Consider the following 19,694-nt stretch of genomic DNA (forward strand, 5'->3'; position numbering starts at 1 on the left):
ATTTTAAACATACAAGTGTGGGTCAATTATTATTCAACCCCTAGGTTTAATATTTTGTGGAATAACCCTTGTTTGCAATTACAGCTAATAATCGTCTTTTATAAGACCTGATCAGGCCGGCTCAGGTCTCTGGAGTTATCTTGGCCCACTCCTCCATGCAGATCTTCTCCAAGTTATCTAGGTTCTTTGGGTGTCTCATGTGGACTTTAATCTTGAGCTCCTTCCACAAGTTTTCAATTGGGTTAAGGTCAGGAGACTGACTAGGCCACTCCAACACCTTGATTTTTTGCCTCTTGAACCAGGCCTTGGTTTTCTTGGCTGTGTGCTTTGGGTCGTTGTCTTGTTGGAAGATGAAATGACGACCCATCTTAAGATCCTTGATGGAGGAGCGGAGGTTCTTGGCCAAAATCTCCAGGTAGGCCATGCTATCCATCTTCCCATGGATGCGGACCAGATGGCCAGGCCCCTTGGCTGAGAAACAGCCCCACAGCATGATGCTGCCACCACCATACTTGACTGTAGGGATGGTATTCTTGGGGTCGTATGCAGTGCCATCCAGTCTCCAAACGTCACGTGTGTGGTTGGCACCAAAGATCTCGATCTTGGTCTCATCAGACCAGAGAACCTTGAACCAGTCTGTCTCAGAGTCCTGTAGACGAGCCTTGACATGACGCTTTGAAAGTAAAGGTACCTTACGGGCTCGTCTGGAACGGAGACCATTGCGGTGGAGTACGTTACTTATGGTATTGACTGAAACCAATGTCCCCACTGCCATGAGATCTTCCCGGAGCTCCTTCCTTGTTGTCCTTGGGTTAGCCTTGACTCTTCGGACAAGCCTGGCCTCGGCACGGGAGGAAACTTTCAAAGGCTGTCCAGGCCGTGGAAGGCTAACAGTAGTTCAGTAAGCCTTCCACTTCCGGATGATGCTCCCAACAGTGGAGACAGGTAGGCCCAACTCCTTGGAAAGGGTTTTGTACCCCTTGCCAGCCTTGTGACCCTCCACGATCTTGTCTCTGATGGCCTTGGAATGCTCCTTTGTCTTTCCCATGTTGACCATGTATGAGTGCTGTTCACAAGTTTGGGGAGGGTCTTAAATAGTCAGAAAAGGCTGGAAAAAGAGATAATTAATCCAAACATGTGAAGCTCATTGTTCTTTGTGCCTGAAATACTTCTTAATACTTTAGGGGAACCAAACAGAATTCTGGTGGTTTGAGGGGTTGAATAATAAATGACCCTCTGAATAAACTTTTCACAATTTAAAAAAAAAATTAAACAAAGAAATAACATTCTTTTTTGCTGCAGTGCATTTCACACTCCCAGGCTGATCTACAGTCCAAATGTCACAATGCCAAGTTAATTCCGAATGTGTAAACCTGCTAAATCTGCAGGGGGTTGAATACTACTTGTAGGCACTGTATATACTCACCTTCCGACGGCCCCCCGATCTCCACTCCACGCGCCCGGCACCTTCCGGTCCCAGTAATGTTTTGCGCGAAGGGCTGGAGATGACGTCACTCTCGTGAGAGCGTGACGTCCTCAGCGGTGTTTCGCGCAAAGCATTACTGGGACCGGAAGATGCCGAGCGCGTGGAGTGGCGATCGGGGGCCGTCGGAAGGTGAGTATATAACTATTTTTCATTTTAACAGAGACTTCTAGAATACCCGATGCGATAGAATCGGGCCACCATCTAGTTCTTACATAAAGGCCACCTCTATGGAGTGTACGGCCTTTTGTAGTCATACGGACAGATACTCCAGTCTCCGCTTGGGAACTTTGCAGCTCCTCCAGGGTTACCTCTGGTTTCTGTGCAGCCTCTCTGATTAATGCCCTCCTTGCCCTGGCTGAGAGTTTTGGTGGACGGCCCCCTCTCCTGACAAGTTTAATGTGGTACCTTGTTCTTTCCATTTGATGGTAATGGATTTGATGGTGCTCCAGGGGATCATCAGAGATTGGGATATTTTTTTATAACCCAAACCTGACTTGTTCTTCTCAACTTTTCTCCATGACTTGTTTTTTAGATCTCCTTGGTCTTCGTGGTGTTGTTTGGAGATCTCCTTGGTCTTCATGGTGTTGTTTGGAGATCTCCTTGGTCTTCATGGTGTTGTTTGGAGATTTCATGGTGTTGTTTGGAGATCTCCTTGGTCTTCTTGGTGTTCGGAGATCTCCTTGGTCTTCATGGTGGTGTGTTATGAATGGGCACCGAGGAGGATAGCAGGCCCAAGCTAAGCCTCAGAAAACCAGAGAGGTTGGTAACTAAGCGGATGCAGACCCCTGATCCTGTCCACACAACTAGCAGTAGCCGTGGAGCATGCCTACGATGATCCTAGACGCCTCGGCACAGCCGGAGAACTAACTAAGCCTAAAGCAAGAAAGGGGAAATCTAAACTGCCCCGGAGCAGACCCCAAAGGAATAGATAGCCCCCAAACATATACTGTTGGTGAGACAAGATGAAAACACAAACGCAGGCAGAAAAATAGACTGAGCAAACGATGGGGACCACACTGACTAGACAGGACAGGAAAGGAAAGACACTGTCTGCAATCACGCAAAAAACCTGCAAAAAGTCCAACACGACTGATGCACAAAAAACACTGAAGTCGCACTACTTCGCCCCCACTATATCAGCACTCTGGTATATTCTGAAAGCAAAGCAAAAAGAGACCAATATAACAGGGGACAAAACAAACTGGCACATGCAGTAACATATGGGCGGTGATTCAGCACAGCCCCAGCCGGAGCTGGCTGACCCGCGCAAAGCAGAAATAGACAAAACCAGATCAAATGCAAACAGAATAGCAAATGAACCACTTAGCTGAACCATGCAGGGAAAGAGCAGGAGACATCAGATGGCAGAAGGCACAGGAAGAAAATCAGCAGGGATAGAGGGAGTCAGCTGTCTTAAATCCCAATCAGAAACCCCCAGATCTCCAGTCGTCTTCCTCATTATCAGGTGGCAAGCCTCTGTCAATCAGATCAGCTCCACTACCTCCAGTAACCACCAGAGGGAGTCCAGAAAGAGAACTCGCAACCCCTCTGTCAATCTGACCAGCTCCACTACCTTCAGTAATCACCAGAGGGAAGCCAGAGAGAGAATTCACAACAGTAGTGTTTGGAGATCTCTTTGGTCTTCATGGTGTTTGGTTAGTGGTGCCTCTTGTTAATGGTGTTGTTGCAGCCTCTGTAGCCTTTCAGAAAAGGTCAAGTGTATGTACTGACACATGTGACAATTAGGTTGTACACACATGGACTATAGTGATGAACGAGCGTACGCTGATATGGTGTTATCAGAGCACACTTGTTTCATAATCGAGTATTTCTGGCATGCTCAAAAAAAATGCACAAGTTGCCGCATCGATTTGACAGTCACAACACATGTAATCCCTGCATGTGTTGCGGCTCTTTAACAGCCGCGGCAACTACTGCGTTTTTTTTTTTTCGAGCACACCGAAAATAGTTAGAGGACATGCGCGTGCTCTGATAACACCTTATCAGTGCACGCTCGCTCATCACTAGACTGGACATCCTTTCACCAAGTTTGTAGCATATGAATGTAATTGCATGCACCAGGGCTTCATAACAAAAGGGGTGAATACATATGCACATGCAAATTTTTAGTTATTTGATCCTATATATTTAATTTATGCCAATATTTTTCTCTTTTCACATCACCATCTTAGGCCTGTTTCACACTTCCGTTTTTTGACGTCAGTCAAAATCCGCCAATTTTTGAAAAAACGGATCCGCCTAAAAAGGGGCGGATCCGTTTTTTTCCCCCAAAGACTTACATTAGTGGCGGATCTTGACTGACGGTCGTCCGTCCACCCGTTTTTGAACGGATCCGCCAAGATTTTAGCGTCTCCCTGGCAGATGAGACGGAACCTGCAACGTTTTTTTCTTTGACGGTTCCGCTATTTTGAAGTGCGCATGCCCAGAAGCTTTACTCCGAGAAGCATTTTAACCATCAAATGCCGTACCGGGAACGGCAAAAATCTCTCTCTCTCTCAACTTTTCCCTGCATGCCGACTCCAGCGGATCCGTCAAATACACGGATCCGGTGACATACCTTTGCCACACGACGGAGACGGATCCGTATTTAACGGCTGTAGCGGATTTAGCCGGCCGTCAAAGTACGGAAATGTGAAACAGGCCTTAGACTGTTTAGCGCAGATGCATCACACACAAATATGATTACAAAAATATTTACACACAGGTTGTAACATAACAAAATAGGTAAAAAGCCCCACTCCCAAAAAAAGGGTAAATACTTTTGCAAGCCACTGTAAATGTCCTATATTACATTCTCCAGGAAATGGTGGAGTACTGCTCTTTCCCCCGAGACCAGGATGTGACAGATATTATTAGCTATCCTGTTTTATCTAGGCCTTTAGCTACATTAGCTATCCTCTGTTGATTCTGTCCTAGTATACACAGCAAAGCTGACAAGGGAACTGCTGGAAAGAAGTGTCTGGCTATTGTGTGTGCTCTAGTGGCCAGTGTGAAAACAGTATTTTAAGTTGTTGTTTTTTTTAATGTGAATAACCCTGTCAAAGGGGTAAGGGGTATGATATTCCTTTTCGATCAAGTTATCACCTATATGCAGGATAACGTCTATATTAGTGGGATTCCTATACTTTGCTGGAGAATGACTATAATACCACACGATCTAGAATTTATCACATGTCCTGTGGGTAGATGATAACTTTTTTTTTTAACTAGAAAGGGAATTTGTCACCAGGTTTTTTTCCACCTAATCTGAGAGCAGCATATTGTAGGGAGCAGAGACCCTGACTCCAGTGATGTTTCACTTACTGGGCTGCTTGCTGTACTTTTGATAAGTTTTGTCAGCAGGAGATTACCACTACAGGACTAGCAAACCTTCTACCATGTAGTCCTGTCACGCACCCACCACTGATTAGTGTAGTGGCTTTCTGCCTATGCACAGTGTACACAGAAAGCAGCCAATCAGCGGTGTGGGTTATACAGAGCAGTGGATAAAACAGTTTTTAATCAAAACTGCTGCAAGCAGTGATACATCACTGGAATCAGGGTCTCTGCCCCTACATAATGCTCCTCTCAGATTAGCTGGCAAAAACCTGCTGCTGTATTCTCCTTTAAGTATTTCTGGCTTGATATTGACCTGAACCTGATAATTCATGCCACTTGTAGAGAGATGTAGAGCAGCAGTACCAAATTTCAGTGGCTTTTGCCATCTTCTCTATTGTATGCAGCATGAGTTCACTATTATCTTTCATTGTATGCACCTTTTTTATTGTGATCCTCAAATATACCTCATCTGGACAGGAACAAAGGACCTTCTAGGAAATAGACTGGAGCAAACATTCAGGCGTTTACTGGGCAGGTGTCCGTGATGACTGGCGTAATACAATGACTGGTTTGTAATGGAGAGAAGCTAGTGCGAGGCTTGGCAGACCCTAAAACTTATATATACAAATCATTGGGTGTATGGCCAAAGGTAAAGGATTCATTTCATACATGACCTACTTGTCCGGTGGTCCTACGCCGGTCTTGGGTTGGTATAATCATTGGTAAGGTCATTTAAGAATTTCAAGCATCCTGTAGAGCCCCATAAACATTAGATAGCTGTCTTCCGAACCATCGTTTGACCGACAGCTTACTGTCCCACTTCCCCCTTACACTGGACCATTCAGCCTGGCCGAGCTCGGCTTCGTTATTCACTATGTGAGAGCCACTACCACTCCTCTGACTGCAGCTTATCTCCCCACCGAATCAAAGGATATAAATCCAACAGGCATATTCTTCTCTCCACAATGTCATAGGATTCTGGGTCCCCCCGTACACATTAGAGTGTCAGCCGATCCCTATATAGAAGGGATCAGCCTAAAAGTTATTACTCATCCAAAGGATTGGTGATAACTCGAGAATCATGAATGCCCACTCAATAGTCCATTTATTATCTATAGTACTGCTGGAGAGAGCCTGTGTGATTTCCGCTCCATTTATTCCCCATGGTGTTGCTGGATGTAGCTGAATGTATTTGGGCACACCCCATCCATGGTACTGCTGGTTATTGCTGTATACATGCACGGCCCTCACTCCGTTAATTCTCTGTGGTACTGCCATAGATGGCAATGTACATGTGTGGCCCCTGCTCCATTCCTTATCTCCTCTACTGCCAGGGATAGGGTATACAATTGCTGCAAATCATTTTGCACGACCTGATCCATCAGTCTTGTCAGTAATTTGGGGTTACTGGACAAGAGTCTTAAGAACACTTCTTACATCATGACGGCATCCATTTTTCTTCTTTTGATTAGCCATCCTGATGCGACGTCGCATGTGCATCACTCCGCAACGATGATGGCGCACCAGATCAGCTAATCAAAAGAAGAGCCGCGAGTGCCATCAGGTAGGAGGCAGAGTTCTCAGTGGTCCCGTCCAGTGGCCACAGAGCACAGACCTGGCCGATGAACTGTTTCCTGCAAATCGATTCGCACTAGCTCTACATGTTATAGCTTTTAATAATGGGCATAACCCGTGATCTTTGTTAACAGACTACAGAGGTGACGCCACAACTCCAGTATATGACCGCTGCTGCCAATCATTGGTCTCAGTGGTTTGTGATAACGACATCGACACCATGTCTGACATCAGTGATAGGAGTCATTGTACTGTAGTTGTCAGTGTTGTAGCTTGTTAGAAAAGACCACGCAGAGGTGATGGAGAGGCAGCTCTGGAGCAAGCCAGAGATAAAAAAAACAATCCTGTAAAACACTTCTAACACTGAGGACAGTGATTGTCTGCAGCGGTCACACGTGCATGGTTGGCATGCAGTCATTACAGGACAGTTCAGGGAGTCCACCAACACCATGAAAAATCACTACTCTTATGTATTCATTCTTAGTTTATGTTGCAAAGAAAAAAAATACCGTCATGTGAACAGGGCTTTATGTTGGCAGTCTGCAACAATCACCCAAATGCCCAGACAATACCTGTAGTTCAGATTTCCGTTTTAGTAACTGTGAAGACATTCCTGTCTGGATCGGATTCAACCTAATTTCCTTTTATTGTTTGTGTTTCTTTTTTTTTTATATTGATTTTCTAGATTAAAAGCAAAATGAGTTCTTGCATTTTTGTTGAAAGTCTCTGGGGCACGGCCGGACCATGCTTCTATTTTCGTTAGTATTCTTCATTGTTTTTATAAAGGTTAAATTTAGAGGAAGGCGGACAATTATTCCTAGTCCCATTTCACAGCCTGGTAGTCAGCGGAGGTCATTGCAGTCTCCTGAGCAAAGTTCTTTTTATAGGCCGGATGGATTTTCTGCATGTGGCAGAGGGAAGCCGCGCTGCAACTGAACGTGTGAGATATGGAAACATTTGATATTAGCATACAGTCATGGCCAAAAGTGTTGGCACCCTTAAAATTGTTTGCGAAAATTGTTGGCACCCTCAACTTAATATTTGGTTGCACACCCTTTGGAAGAAATAACTGCAATCAATAGCTTCCTATAACCATCTTCTTTTGCAAACTGCTCCAGGTCTCTCATAGTTGAAGGCGCCTTCTCCCAATAACAATTTTAAGATCTCTCCACAGGTGTTCAATGGGATTTAGATCTGCACTCAACGCTGGTCACTTCAGAGCTCTCCAGCGTAACGCTTACAAGCTCTTTACAACAGGGCTTGTAATGTTGCTCGGAACCTGACCAGATCTCTGGTTCCGGCCAGCTTCAGTGCCCTTGTGTTCCTCTGCTTGCAACATCCAAGAGTGCACTGAGCCAGCGGTTTGACAATGCTGCTGGTCCGACCTGTCAATCAGGAGCACACGGTCTTCTAGCAAGCAGGAAGGTGGTAGGGAGGGGAGCTATGTGCTCCTGAGCAATAAGTTCATAATTTAAAAGGGTTGTCCAAGTCCTTATATTCATCCATATAAAATAACAACCAATTCTCGCTTCTGGTATTGGTGCTGTTCCTGCAACATTGGCACCTGGTTTCTCAGGGCTTGCATAACTTTATGTCACAGGAGCCCTGCAGCCAGTCAGTCATCGCTTCACTCTCATTTCCTTCTGACGAAACTGACACCTGTAAGAAGTGAGAGCTGCTGCTGCTCTTTCAATTCCTCCCAATGTCAGCTTTGGTAGTTATGTACCTCATGGGATTGTCAGCTTTGCTAGACTACTAAATAGCAAAAATTTACAGGGGGTATACAGTCTGCGGTTACCCCCCATTTGAGAACTATAGTAGAAATATTTTTTGTAACCCTATTGACTCAGGGAGGTTGTTTTTTCATGTGGAAGGCAAAGAACAGTAGAGTGCCTCATTTCAGTGAATCACATAGCAAAACTACGTGTGGCCTCACACGACTTGTCATTACGCACATACTTCACCTGTGCTCCCAACTATTTACAGCAAACCGCAGGTTTCGCCACTTAGCACACTACTGCATCATGTCCTTCCTCCCAACCAGAGCAATTTTGTGGGTGAAAGAGGTTGGCGAGGGAAAGATGTGTTTTTGTTTTATCATTTTAATTTTGCTATTTTTCCTTATTTTTTCATCAGTGCCAAGTAGATGACACTCAGCTGGAACCTGTGGCAGAACCTTACCTGCTATTTTTGGGAATCCTTCCTAATGGACCCCATTATTCCACTGGAGGTTTGAGATGGACTGGGACCCCTCTGCAGCCATGCAAGTGGGAATGCGTGTTGTTCGAGGAGTTGACTGGAAATGGGCAAACCAGGACAACGGCGAGGGCAGTGTAGGCACCGTGGTGGAAATTGGACGTCAAGGAAGCCCTACCACCCCCGATAAAACCGTAGTGGTTCAGTGGGATCATGGCACCAGGACAAACTATCGCACTGGATTCCAAGGAGCTTACGACCTGCTGCTGTATGATAACGCCCAGACAGGTATGTGCCAAGTCATGTACTGACGCACAAAATGTCTATGTCAAATGGCGAGTCCTTTATATATACTTTACGTTACGTGTACTGATTTAGCGTTTTATGGATTTTCCTTCTCCATTCACATCTAAAGTATAAAAAAAAACTTACCTGCTAGTTCCTTCCTGGAGGCCTTGTGTTGTTTATTTGTTCCCCGCCACAATGCACTAAAATAAAGTATAGTGAACTTTTTAAAGGTTTATTTTTGCATAATTTTCTTAACAAAAAGTGCTTAGAAGTCAATAAGTAGAAATAATATAAGAAAAAATTCACTATTTATTGATACATCAGTAAAAGAAGAGTATAAAAAATTAAATGAGCAAACAGAAGTCTCCCATGAGTACCATATATCTCATACTTCATGTAATTCCCCCTGACAAAGCTTGAGGCCAAACAGTGTTTTTTTTTCTAGGTGAGCATGGTTATCACTGTGCATTCACTGCATGCTGTTTATATTTCTTCCTTTTCATCACTCTCTGTCCTACAGCACTCAGTGTATCTTCCTACATACTATAAACTTTGGACTTTTGTACATTTCTGAGTTCCAATCTCTAATGCTCAGAGACTGTATTGGTTTATAGTTGCTCCTACTATTTTATCTCGCCAAATGTTTGTAATTATCATTAAAATACCTGTTTTGTGTGACACTACTTATTGTTGTTCTTACCTTTACTACATGAAGTCTGATATATACTTATGGGAGGCTGTTGCTCACCTGGCTGATTCTTTGGGTCTGTCATTGTGACTATTGTGGTGTAGTGACCACTGTGTCCGCTAGGGGGTGCTGTGTGGGTGTCCCAGGAGAGAGGATGAGTGGCAGGATGCTGAATGATCGTTATGTATCCCAAGGTAGGTGGCCTTGGGATGGAAGCTTGAATATGTGTGTTGAACAGCAGCGGTACTGTTGAGCTTTCGTTACACTGTCAGGGAGAGCTTTCCAGGTAGCTGGTGAGACGGGCGGAACCAGCTACCTACAAACCCACCTAGGGGCGGTGTCTAGAACGCTATAGTAAAGTGGATGTGTGTGAAGGACCTGCGATGTGGTCATAGCCATGTGATCCGGTGGGCGTGGCTACGGACCATATAGGGTGACCAGGGTAGGTCACATGAGTGAATGCTTGGACCCGGTTGGTCCATATGGAAGGTCTCGTCTGGGCTGGCGTGGCTGCCTTCCTAACAGCACGTGTGGACGCTGTGTTTAATGGCTGCAAGTGCCTGAGCATTCCCAGGGGAGGGAATGGACGTCTGCAATGTGGTGAAGCAACCATGAGGTAACCCGGCCACGGGGTGAGATAACTGTGAGGCTAGAGAGCCTGCGTCTTGGACATCGCATAACCTGTGTGACTACAGGGTTAACAGAGTGGAGCTCTGTCATGGACGCTATGCTGTTGTATATGAACTTTCTGTTGCTGTTCATGGTTTATGATGCTTAATAAACCGCATGGACTGTTGGAGCTTTATGAGAAACCCGTGCCGGACCTGGTTATTTGGCTGCCTAGCGAGTGTCCCCTACCTGAATAACAAGTGCTACCTTACAGTATTTATATATTTATACTCCTTTTTTAAGGATGTTTCAATAAAAAATATTTTTTTTAATTTCTACTTATTGAGTTATGCACTTCTTTTGCGAAAGTATTTTACATTTTTTTACACATTTAATAGTCTATACAGCTACGAATGTAGTTTTTTTTGCTTTCTGCATAAATGAAATATAAAACATCATATCGCTAAAAAAGTGTATACGATATGCAAAGCAAAGTATTATCAAACTTATTTATCATTTTATGTAGACTTATAGTGTGGAATATTCTATATATACTGTGTTAAATTAAAGTTTTCTTTTAAAGGGTTACTCCTGTCCTAAAAAGATACAGCATATTGTTAATGATCTAAGAGGTAACGTTTCTCCTTGTGTAGAGTGACAAGACAAGCCTGGCATGTCAAAGTGAGGAGATTTAAAAAACAAAGCATACTTGTTTATTAAGTTTATTGTGTTTGTACTATAATGTATAATATATGTAAGTGTTAATAAAATCTAATAATTAATACAAATGATCTGATTAAAAAAAAAAAAATCCTTGCATGCTCCTCTGGGGAAATTAAATATTTAGGTGCTTCCATCTTCATGAAAGGCTATGGACATCTGTGACATTGTTTACAAGTGTTAATGGTTACTGTTCTGCCCTCTGATGTAGGGTAGTCTGTTTTGTATTATTGCTGGGTTAATTATAGCACCATCTAGTGGTGGCTGAATTTATAGCTACGTCCTAAGTGGCATTTAAAGCCTGTGACTTTAACAGAAGCAATGCACTGTGGGATTGAAGCAATGATTTGTGGGAACGAAGCAGTGTATTCTGGGAGGAGGGAACTCCATTTTTCTTTTGTGGATCTCAAAGGATGCACATGTTATTTTGTCCTCCTGTGTAACCTTTGTTTTTCCTGCAACTTCTCTACTTGAGTCACTACCCGGCTAAAGCATATCTGGTAAGAGTCAGTGTTTTCTTGCAATGCAGTGATTCAGAGAGGTGTTATTTACTGTCTAGCAGCCAAGAGATGTCATTAACCCTTTAGTTGCCAGTTCTCAGTAAATGTAGTCATAAACTAATGTATTCCTATGTAATGTTTGCATCACAATGTACACTTCCTGTGATTGTGTTAGTTGTGATCATCTGCCCAATACTTATGCATGTTATTTGTATTCCTTGTAGTTTTACCGCGCATGTTCTATACTCTTCACAATTAAACAATTTAGACTACAGAGAACAGTCTGCTTATTTTGGAAGACAGAGCTGTAGTTTATACTGTATGCTGTATTGCACATCGTGTCAGCGTGCCTGAAGGCAGAATAGTTACCTATAGTTAAAGGGAATCTGTCAGTAGGTTCTTGTTATGTAATCTGGGAGCAGCGTAATGTAGGGGCTGAGAATCTGATTCCAGTGATTGGGCACCTACTGGACTGCTTGGTGCAGTCTTGATAGAAACCCTGTTTTCTCTTCTGTAGATGTAGCAGTGTAGAATGCTGAGCTGTGTGTAACTCCACCCTCACCACAGATTGGCAGCTTCTTATGCATACTGTGCATTGTCAGCAAACTGCCAATCAGTGCTGTGGGTGGGGTTACAGATTAGCTGTAATTAGTTGCATGTGACATCTAGTCCTGCAGTGATAATCTCCTGCTGATAAAACACTGCTTGTATTGAAACTAAATCGCACAGCCTAATAAGTGATATGTCCCTGGAATCAGTTTCTCTGTCCCCACGTTATGCAGCATGATGACATGGCAAAAACCTGCTGACAGATTCCCTTTAAAATGTATGTGTGTGTGTATATATATATATATATATATATATATATACATATATACATATATATATATCTCTCTCAAACATTTATGGAAAATTTGTAGGATATGTAATAAATTTATAGTAGATGCGTATCCCACCTTGGGACCTGCATCTGTTTTTATACCTGTGCTGCTTAGAGGAAATAGCAACCGCCTTTACTCAGACAGAAGTATATGATGGAGCGCCGTTCTTAAGATACTGTAGATAAGGATTCCATTGTTGGAACCTGCAACTACTATTGCATTATGGCATATCCATGTATTTGGTATAAATGTATAAGATGGGAATACCCCTTTAAGAAAAAGTTACAATCTTTCTTGCACTAATTTTTAACCCCTTGACATGCAGTTTACAACCTGATCCTGGTGTAAAGGGGGTTTTACACTAAGCGATATCGCTAGCAATATCGCTAAAACGTCACCGATTTTGTGACGTTATAGCGATATTGCTAGCGATATCGCTATGTGTGATACTTACCAACGACCGGCTCCCCCGCTGGTTATCGCTGATCGCGCGAGAATGTCCAGCTCCATTTCTCGTCGTCAGCTTCCTGCTGAGACTTCCTGCTGTGACGACGAGCGACGCGTGGAGGCGGGCGGGAGGACGCCAGGATCGCTGTGTGTGAAAGGTGAGTATCGTGCGCTGCGTCGCTGCTGCATCGCTGTGAGATCTTTCTGTGTGAAAGCTCACTAGCGATCATTTAGCGATGCACCAGCGATCCTGACCGGGTAGGATCGCTGGTCGGATCGCTGGTGCATCACTAAATGTAAAAGGGCCTTTAGAGGGACAATCCTACAACAGAAAATCCTAAGTTAGGCCGGGGTCACACTGGCGAGGAATACGGCCGTGTGAGAGGCGCTAAAAGCACGCATTAGACACGGACCAATGATTCTCTATGGGGTCCCTCGCACCAGGCGTATATTTCTCATCCGTATTCTACGGTCCGTGCCAATCGCAGCATGCTGCGATTGTCAGCGTACTACGGCCGTAGTACGCCAATGCAAGTCTACAGATTACACACGGACCACACATGTGACTTGCGAGAAATACGCACCCGGTGTCTTTTAGCAAAGCCGGCAATTCAGTGCGCTATACAGTAAACTCACACTGACAGGTTTAATAAAGAAACGAAAGAATAGATATAGACACATAGAATACATATAGAATATATATATGTGTGTGTGTGTATTCTATGTGTCTATATCTATTCTTTGGTTTCTGTTATAAACCCTGTCATAGGGCTCCTTTATATGTCCATTTTGCAAGCCTGCAAGAAAATCTCGCCATACGGATGCCACACGGATTACATACGGATGCTGACATGCGCAAAATACGCGACCACACCTTGATTACGGATGACATACGGAGCACTATTTAGGGGCCATTCATCCGTATTACGCATGTAAAATACTGACCGTATTTTGCGTCGGTTAGTGTGACCCCGGCCTAATACATGCTGGATGTGAGGCCTATGTGGCCAGTATATTGCTGCCTTCACTAATTCTCATGTATCAGCACAGCTTCATTTCTGGGGTGATATCTTCCTCTATAGCTCAGATCTTGTACTTTCCTCCATATCTACAGCCTGAATGAGCTATCCTCCCTAATACCATAAATGCTCCCCTTCTCTTTCCTCCCTGATTCTCCCATTGTCTGCTGTTAACTATAAGACTGAGATAAGATGGGTCAGAGAGCAGCCAGAGCTAGGAGCAGAGCTCTGACAGTTTTTCACCAGATCATGAAGACTAGCTGGCTAGGGAACAGACTGTAGCAGGAAAATGGTAGGAAATTTTTAATAAAGACTATTTAAAAAGTTGCTTAATTCTGCATTTCGGAGCCTTAAAAAGATAAAAGATAGGCTAAAAAAGAACCCTTAGCGATAAGGACAGGGGTACTATAATATAGAATTTTGGGCTTTATTAGTCTTTTTGTTTTCGATCACGCAATAACTTTTGTAGACACCAGAAGACGTCCTGAAGGCATCATTGGAAAAGTTCTCAACTCGTGTTTCCTGGGATTTGTCCAGCCTTAGATTGAGGATTTCTCCTATGCACAGTCCATTTTGTCATTGTTATTAATGTTGTGTTGCCATAACCTGGTCACAAAAGGTTGTCCTATTCCTCAGGTGTCCGTCATCCGAATATCATTTGTGACTGTTGCAAGAAGCATGGGATTCGCGGAATGCGCTGGAAGTGTAAAGTCTGCTTCGACTATGACCTGTGCACTCAGTGCTACATGAATAACAAGCATGACCTGTCCCACGCGTTTGAGAGATATGAGACTGCCCATTCGCGGCCGTAAGTATGGAGTGGGGGAACTAGGACCGCTATAAACAAGGAGAGAAGATCTCAGACCGACCCTGGTCCTGACACCATCATTTAAAGGAAATCCGTCACTAGGGTTTTGTTACGTAATATTAGAGCATCATGTTTTCAGTGATGTGTCACTTACTGTATTTTGCTGTTTCAATACAATCAGTGTTTTATTAGAAGGAGATTATCATTACAGGACTACATATCTCGTGCCTCCTGGTCCAACCGCGCCCCCTCCACTGATTGGCAGCTTCATGTAAATATACAGTGTACACAGAAAGCAGCCAATAAAAGTGGTGCTAGATCTGCAGCAGAGAAAACGGTGATTATATCACAACTGCTGCACAAAGTAAACTATGTGATGCATCGCTGGAATCGGGGTCTCTGCCCCTACATTATACTGCTGTCACATTACATAGTAAAAAACCTGCTGACTGATTCCCTTTAATGATATTTTGGTTCTCAGGGAACATTTGCCTAGTGCTCTTAGTATTCACTAATGATTGTTGGGGATCTGATTCCCCATGATTAAAAACTTATCAAAGCATGAAACACAATTACCAATATCAGGGACATCTCTAGTTTGGTTGATATATCTACTGTAACAATGGGTCTGGCATTGAGCTTTCTTCCGTCTGGAGGGGTGCTAATTTGCTTGTTTTCCCGGGGAGCATTGCCTGTAAGGCCTGTTTCACACTTCCGTTTTTTCAAATCCGTCAAAATCCGTTGGTTTCCGTAAAAAAACGGATCCGCCATTTTTTGCAGGATCCGTTTTTTTTGTCCCATAGACTTCCATTACGGTTACCGCGGATCCGTCAAAAAAACGGATCCGTTTTTTTAAAAACGGATCCGTTTGCATCCGTTTCCGTCAAAAAAACGGAAACGGATCCGTTTGGCGGACACAAAAACGGAAGTGTGAAACAGGCCTAAGACTCCCTAAAAGCAGCAGGATATCCTCAAGGAGATCCATCACTTTCCAGCATTCACACAATCTAATCCTAATGTACCATCGCTCTACAGCTGGCCCAGCTGAGGTTAATGCAGACACATATTTCCAAAGAATTTTTGTGCATTTACTAATCTAAGGGTTTAGCACAGTGTTACCAATAATGAAAATCTATAGGATGCTCTGAGAATAGAGAATCCATGCCTCATGATGCTGATTCTTCCATTGTCTGGTATTGAGGAGGCGTGGGATCATTAGCTCAGCATCCACCTGCATGGAGGATTACTGATGTCAGGATTCACAGTAGGAAGGAGGCATCTTGGCCGCTCATCAGACGATGCTGCTGTAAGAGGAGTTAATGAAAAGCCAACAAGCAAGGCGGAAAAAGTGAATTAATTTAAGGGGATCATCTCCCCCTGGTGGGGACTTATTGCACAGTGATACAGCTAGACAATGCTGTTTCCATTACTGGGCAGCATGAGAAGCTTTTAATGATCTTTATGGTGTAAGCTGCTACTTGACCAAATGGGAGATTATTTTTTTTAATATCAGTTTTCGAGCTAAAATGCTGAAGCAAAAGGTGCAGTATATCTAGCGCGTACTGCTAATGATTTACAGCTTGTGGGGATTGCCCTCCTGGTAATACATGCTGGATGTGAGATCTTCATAAGCTGTGAATTACTAGTACAGCTTCATTTCTGTTGTGATTTCCCCTTCTGAAACAGCTACTGTTACGGTTAACTACGTTGAAATTACATCCTCTCAATGTAATCTCCTTTTCTCCTATAGACACTCTTCTTTCTTTACACTTTAATACCAACCTTGGTGGTATCCTCAATCTTTTCCTCGTTAGCTAGAACTTTGCATTTAAACTTCGTGGCTGTTTAAGCGCCTAGATGCTGTGGTCAATCATGTGCTTAGATGGAGAGAGTGACCGCCTCTGTCACACCATTACTTGAACCGTTACACATTCTTAGGAGCTAATGGTTTATCGTGGCTTCATAATAATGACCCCCTGACCTGCAAAGTTAGTGCTCATATTAAACCCTACTATAGCTCAGCTGGCAAGAATAAAAGCTCCCATTGATGGAAAAAACGTTTTTATTTTCTTGTGTTTTTTTTTTTTTTAGTTATATAAATTTGTCAATGCAGTAATACTAGTCCACAGAATAAAGTTACCATTTACACTTTAAAAACCAAAATAAAGATTTTTTTTTCCCCAGAATTCAGTTCATTATATGGTAAAATAAATAGTGATCGAAAATTGTGAAAGTTATGGGATTTGGAAGTCGGGGAGGAAAAATAAAAAAAAATAAAATAGACTTGTTCTACAAGAGTTGTATAAAATGCCCTAAAAACAAAATTACCCTTTCATCAACCCTATGGTGCACTTGTACTACTTCTTTGTCTTGCTTACCTTGCAATCTTTGAGAGTAGGAGGGAGGCAAGCTAATAAGCAGAGATGGGAGTCTCTTAGTAAGGCTGGAGTCATACTAGCGAGGTATACGGAAATGTGCTATGCGATAAAACATCGCATAGTACTCGTCCCAATGTTAATCTATGGGACAGCTCCCATCACCGTTTTTTTCCTCAGCCATATTATACGTGCTGGTGAAATTGCAGCATGCTGCGATTTGTTGCGTAGATCAGCTGAGACTCGCCAGTGCAAGTCTATGGGTGCGAGAAAAGATCACACACCACACGGACCATGCGTGTGACTTGCAAGAAATACACACTGGTGTTCTTTGAAAAGCCGGCAATTCATGTGCGGTGTACAGTAAAATCACACTGACAGGTTATAAAATAATAGATATATACACATAGAATACACATATACAGTCATATGTAAAAGTTTGGGCACCCCTATTAATGTTAACCTTTTTTCTTTATAACAATTTTGGTTTTTGCAACAGCTATTTCAGTTTCATATATCTAATAACTGATGGACTCAGTTATATTTCTGGATTCAAATGAGGTTTATTGTACTAACAGAAAATGTGCAATCTGCATTTAAACAAAATTTGACCAGTGCAAAAGTATGGGCACCCTTATCATTTTCTTGATTTGAACACTCCTAACTACTTTTTACTGACTTCCTGAAGCACTAAATTGGTTTTGTAACCTCATTGAGCTTTGAACTTCATAGCCAGGTGTATCAAATCATGAGAAAAGATATTTAAGGTGGCCACTTGCAAGTAGTTCTCCTATTTGATTCTCCTATGAAGAGTGGCATCATGGGCTCCTCAAAACAACTCTCAAATGATCTGAAAACAAAGATTATTCAACATAGCTTTTCAGGGGAAGGATACAAAAAGTTGTCTCAGAGATTTAACCTGTCAGTTTCCACTGTGAGGAACATAGTAAGGAAATGGAAGAACACCGGTACAGTTCTTGTTAAGCCCAGAAGTGGCAGGCCAAGAAAAATATCAGAAAGGCAGAGAAGAAGAATGATGAGAACAGTCAAGGACAATCCACAGACCACCTCCAAAGACCTGCAGCATCATCTTGCTGCAGATGGTGTCACTGAGTCCATCAGTTATTAGATATATGAAACGGAAATAGCTGTTGCAAAAAACAAAATTGTTATAAAGAAAAAAGGTTAACATTAATAGGGGTGCCCAAACTTTTACATATGACTGTATATCTAGATGTCAGTGACACACACAGATACTGTATATAAAACTGAGTGTATGTATGAGTGTCTGTGTGTGTGAAGCCACGCCCACTCTACATAGCCCCGCCCACTCCTCATAGCCACACTCACTCCACATGCAAAGCCCCGTATAATAAATATCTAATATATATATATATATATATATATATATATATATATATTATTTCATAGGCACATCTTCTTGACCACAACAGGTACACTGCCTGTGTTGCCCATAGCAACCAATCATTAAACATCTTTAATTTCACCAGAGCTGTTTAAAAGATGAAAGCTGAACTGAGATTGGTTGCTATGAGCAACAGTTTTCCTGGTAGACAGTTGTGGTAATTGAGGCCTATTATTCTTATTATTTCAATGGTGTTATCCTCCTTCTGGAAATTACACAATTTATTACCATGCCGACACAGACCACCCTCTGACACAGACTGCAGGGGGAGCCCAGAATCAGGAACTTCTCTTTGCCTGGCATGAAGCATCCTCATTAACTTCAAACACAGATTAAAAAAGAAACACAAGTCGGATTTCTCCAATCCAGGTATCATTTTAATCAGTGTAACAGCGCCAACCTGACAATGTTGGCTGTTATGAATGAGTCACCGTAGGAGGCAAAAACAGAAATACTAGCTAAGTCCAGAAAACCAGAGAAGTTGGCAGCTATCGGATTGCAGACCCCTGAACCTATCAACAACAACTAGCAGTAGCCGTGGGGGGTTCCTACGGTGCCCTAGACCCCTCGATCACAGCCGGAGAACTACATAGCCTAAAGACAGAAAGGGAAATCTAAACTGCCCCAGAGCAGACCCCAAAGCAATAGGCAGCCCCCAACATATAATGACGGTGAAGCAAGATGAAAAAACACTCACACAGAAAGATAGGCTGAGCAAATGATGGGGCCCAAACTAACTAGATAGGACAGGATAGAAAAGCTGCTGTCTGTAATCCGCCAAAACCCTATCAAAACAAGAGCCAACAGCTGATAGGGAAAAAAGCCCTGAAGACGCTAGGCTTCAAAAAGACTATATCAGTACTCAGGTATTTTCTGAAGACAGAGCAAAAAGGAATTCAGCTCACCCCAGCAGGGAATGGCAGAAATCAAGGAAAACAATGCAAAACAAAACCAAAACACAAATGCAAAAAGTAGAGCAGAAAACTTAGCGTTTCAGGAGCAGGAATCAGACTGGTCTCCTAGAATCCCTCAGAGAGATCACCAGCAAGGCAGAAGGGCGTCGGCTGCCTTATATCCAGTCAGTAATTCCCGTCACCCAGTCATCATCATCCTGCCCAGGTGCTTGGTAATCAGCCTCACTACCTTCCTTCTCCAGAAGAGGGAGTTCATCAGACCTCAATGGTGAAGGGGAAATGAACTCACAACAGTTTTAAAACGATGTGTCAATGACAGAGAGCTGCTGTATGTAAAAGCTCATGTTAAAATCGCATTGTATACGGATCACCATATGGAGAACACTCCTGCGATTCTCGGCCGAGAAAATCGGACCGAATTTT

General features: G+C 43.0%; 1 protein-coding gene across 3 annotated transcripts in view; it reads left to right on the plus strand.

The window, feature by feature from the left end:
• The window catches only part of MIB2 (MIB E3 ubiquitin protein ligase 2), a 124,065-nt gene that overhangs the window by 47,682 nt on the left and 56,689 nt on the right, over positions 1 to 19,694 (plus strand). For all 3 annotated transcript variants that reach the window (XM_073585467.1, XM_073585469.1, XM_073585468.1), the window contains 2 exons: positions 8,537 to 8,884; positions 14,385 to 14,556. In XM_073585467.1, the coding sequence (XP_073441568.1) occupies positions 8,638 to 8,884; positions 14,385 to 14,556 (419 nt within the window). In that variant the 5' untranslated portion in view covers positions 8,537 to 8,637. The remainder of the gene's footprint in view (positions 1 to 8,536; positions 8,885 to 14,384; positions 14,557 to 19,694) is intronic.

This window comes from Dendrobates tinctorius, unplaced genomic scaffold (assembly GCF_039654945.1).
Source record: "Dendrobates tinctorius isolate UK_male_01 unplaced genomic scaffold, ASM3965494v1 ptg000086l, whole genome shotgun sequence".
NCBI lineage: Eukaryota > Metazoa > Chordata > Amphibia > Anura > Dendrobatidae > Dendrobates > Dendrobates tinctorius.